The sequence below is a fragment of the Auxenochlorella protothecoides genome (assembly GCF_000733215.1).
Source record: "Auxenochlorella protothecoides strain 0710 unplaced genomic scaffold scaffold34, whole genome shotgun sequence".
NCBI classification, from domain to species: Eukaryota; Viridiplantae; Chlorophyta; class Trebouxiophyceae; order Chlorellales; family Chlorellaceae; genus Auxenochlorella; species Auxenochlorella protothecoides.
The window spans coordinates 1,149-2,920 of record NW_011934483.1 but is presented as its reverse complement, the minus strand read 5'-3'; the positions used below and the strand labels follow the sequence as shown (position 1 = coordinate 2,920).

The 1,772-nt window shown below is 69.6% G+C and overlaps 1 protein-coding gene across 1 annotated transcript in view; it reads left to right on the top strand.

Annotated features, from left to right (window-relative positions):
- Nucleotides 1-1,404, top strand: part of F751_3243 (hypothetical protein) — a gene marked incomplete at both ends in the record, with an annotated part of 13,423 nt that extends 12,019 nt beyond the window's left edge. Inside the window, 4 exons of the mRNA XM_011403913.1 lie at nt 301-507; nt 654-702; nt 886-1,019; nt 1,237-1,404. Of these exons, the coding sequence (XP_011402215.1) occupies nt 301-507; nt 654-702; nt 886-1,019; nt 1,237-1,404 (558 nt within the window). The remainder of the gene's footprint in view (nt 1-300; nt 508-653; nt 703-885; nt 1,020-1,236) is intronic.
- Between the last annotated feature and the right edge of the window lie 368 nt (nt 1,405-1,772).

Here is a 1,772-nt window from a genome sequence, read left to right as displayed (position 1 = left end):
GGGGGGGGGAATGCAGGGTCTGTGGTTTGGAGGAGGGCAGCGAGGGGACTGTGCCGGGGAGTCAGCGGGGGCCGGGCAGGGAAGACCGCTCGGACCAGGCGCCGGTTACCTCGCCGCCTGGGGACGGCGCGGGCCACCCGCGGACGCCCGGCGAGCGCCGAGTGGGGAGGGAGTGCAGGAGGCGGGCCGTGCGACGGCCTGCGCCTGCTGAAACCCCGGAACCTCCCGCGCGACGCCCGTCCCCGTGAACCCACACCACCTCACGATGCACCGCACCGCCGCGTGCTCTCGCGCTCGCAGGGCCCGGCGCGCGAGTGGCAGGAGCACATGACGCTGCAGCACGTGAGCGGCGAGGGCGCGGGCGCCCTGGACGTGGCCGACGCGGCGCGCATCTTCGAGGACCGGCTCAAGTCGGCGCTGCTGGCGGACGACGGGCGCCTGGCGCTGAGCCGGCTGGCAGGCAGCACGGTGGCAGGGCTCATGCCCCGCATCGAGAGCTCCGGCCAGGTGGGGGGGGCCACCTGGCGCCTCGTGTCGGCGCCCTCCATCCCAGGCAGGCGGGGAATTAGGGACGGCAAGGGGGGGTTGGGGAGCGGGACAAGCGCTGGCATGCTGGGGTGGCGGCATGCTGGGGTGGCGGATCACCTGGGCAGGCGGACGTGCTGGGGGCGGGTCGAGCAGAGAAGAAGCCGTGCGCGGCGTGTACGGCAGGGGCCGGGGGTGGAGAGGGTCGTGACATCCAGGAGAGGGTGGCGGGCGGCGCTGCCCACCCGGGGCCCGTCGCTCCCGGGGGCTGAGCGCCTCGGCCAGCCTTCCCCTCCTGCAAGACCGCCGGGAAAGCAGGCACACCAGACCGTGCACACGCTCGACACCGCCTCCCCTCAGGCCTGCTGGAGCCCGGGGGCGGGTCGGCGCAGCCCTCAGGCCTCCTCAGCTCCATCACGGTCGGCACGGAGGTGGAGGTCCAGTTTGGGCGCAAGCTGCAGGCGAGATCGGCGGGCTTTGCGGGGGATGACCTTGTGGGTGGGGGTCCGGAAAGGGGGTGGCGGGCGCCGATCATGTAAAGGAGGCAGTGGCCATGTGCTGGGAGGGAAAGGCCCCACCCGCCGGCCGCTGCTCTCCTGTCTGCCGGCCTTTGACGAGACAGGGTGGGAGCCCGCAGAGCCGAGCCGATGCGCCCCACCACTCATCCCGCCCCCTCCAAAAAGAAACCACACCTTTGTACCACTGCGCCAGGCGGCGCTGGTGAGGAAGCTGCGCGACTCGGACGTCGCGACGCAGTGGACGCTGACCTACGCGCTCAGCCGGCAGGTTCGCGTGCAGTTCAACATAACATCGGCGGCGCCCTACGCGCGGACCCTCTACCTCCAGTACTCGTCCGAGGGCGCACCCAACGCGGAGTGAGGCGGGCCGGGTGCACACCTCCGTTGGGAGCCCCAGCGCCCAGCTCCACAGCCTCGGCGCTGGAGCCCCTGGTGGCGCAGGTGGCCCCAGCCGCCAGCCAGCCTCACTCCTGTCTTGAGCACTGCATTTTTGCACACACAGCGTATTCCCATCGGCTCCGACCCCCCTTTCCATGAGTAATGCGGACACTTGCTTGGTATCAGCCCTTCTCTACACTTGAGGAACAAGGTTCGCCTTCAACATGCCCCTGAGGAGGCAAGACTTGGTCGTCAATGTTCAAGTGTGGATAGCCAGAAACAATGCTTTACACGGATTTGAACTATTCGTGGATGTGTGGAGCTGGGACACTCTGACCAGGTGAACAGCAG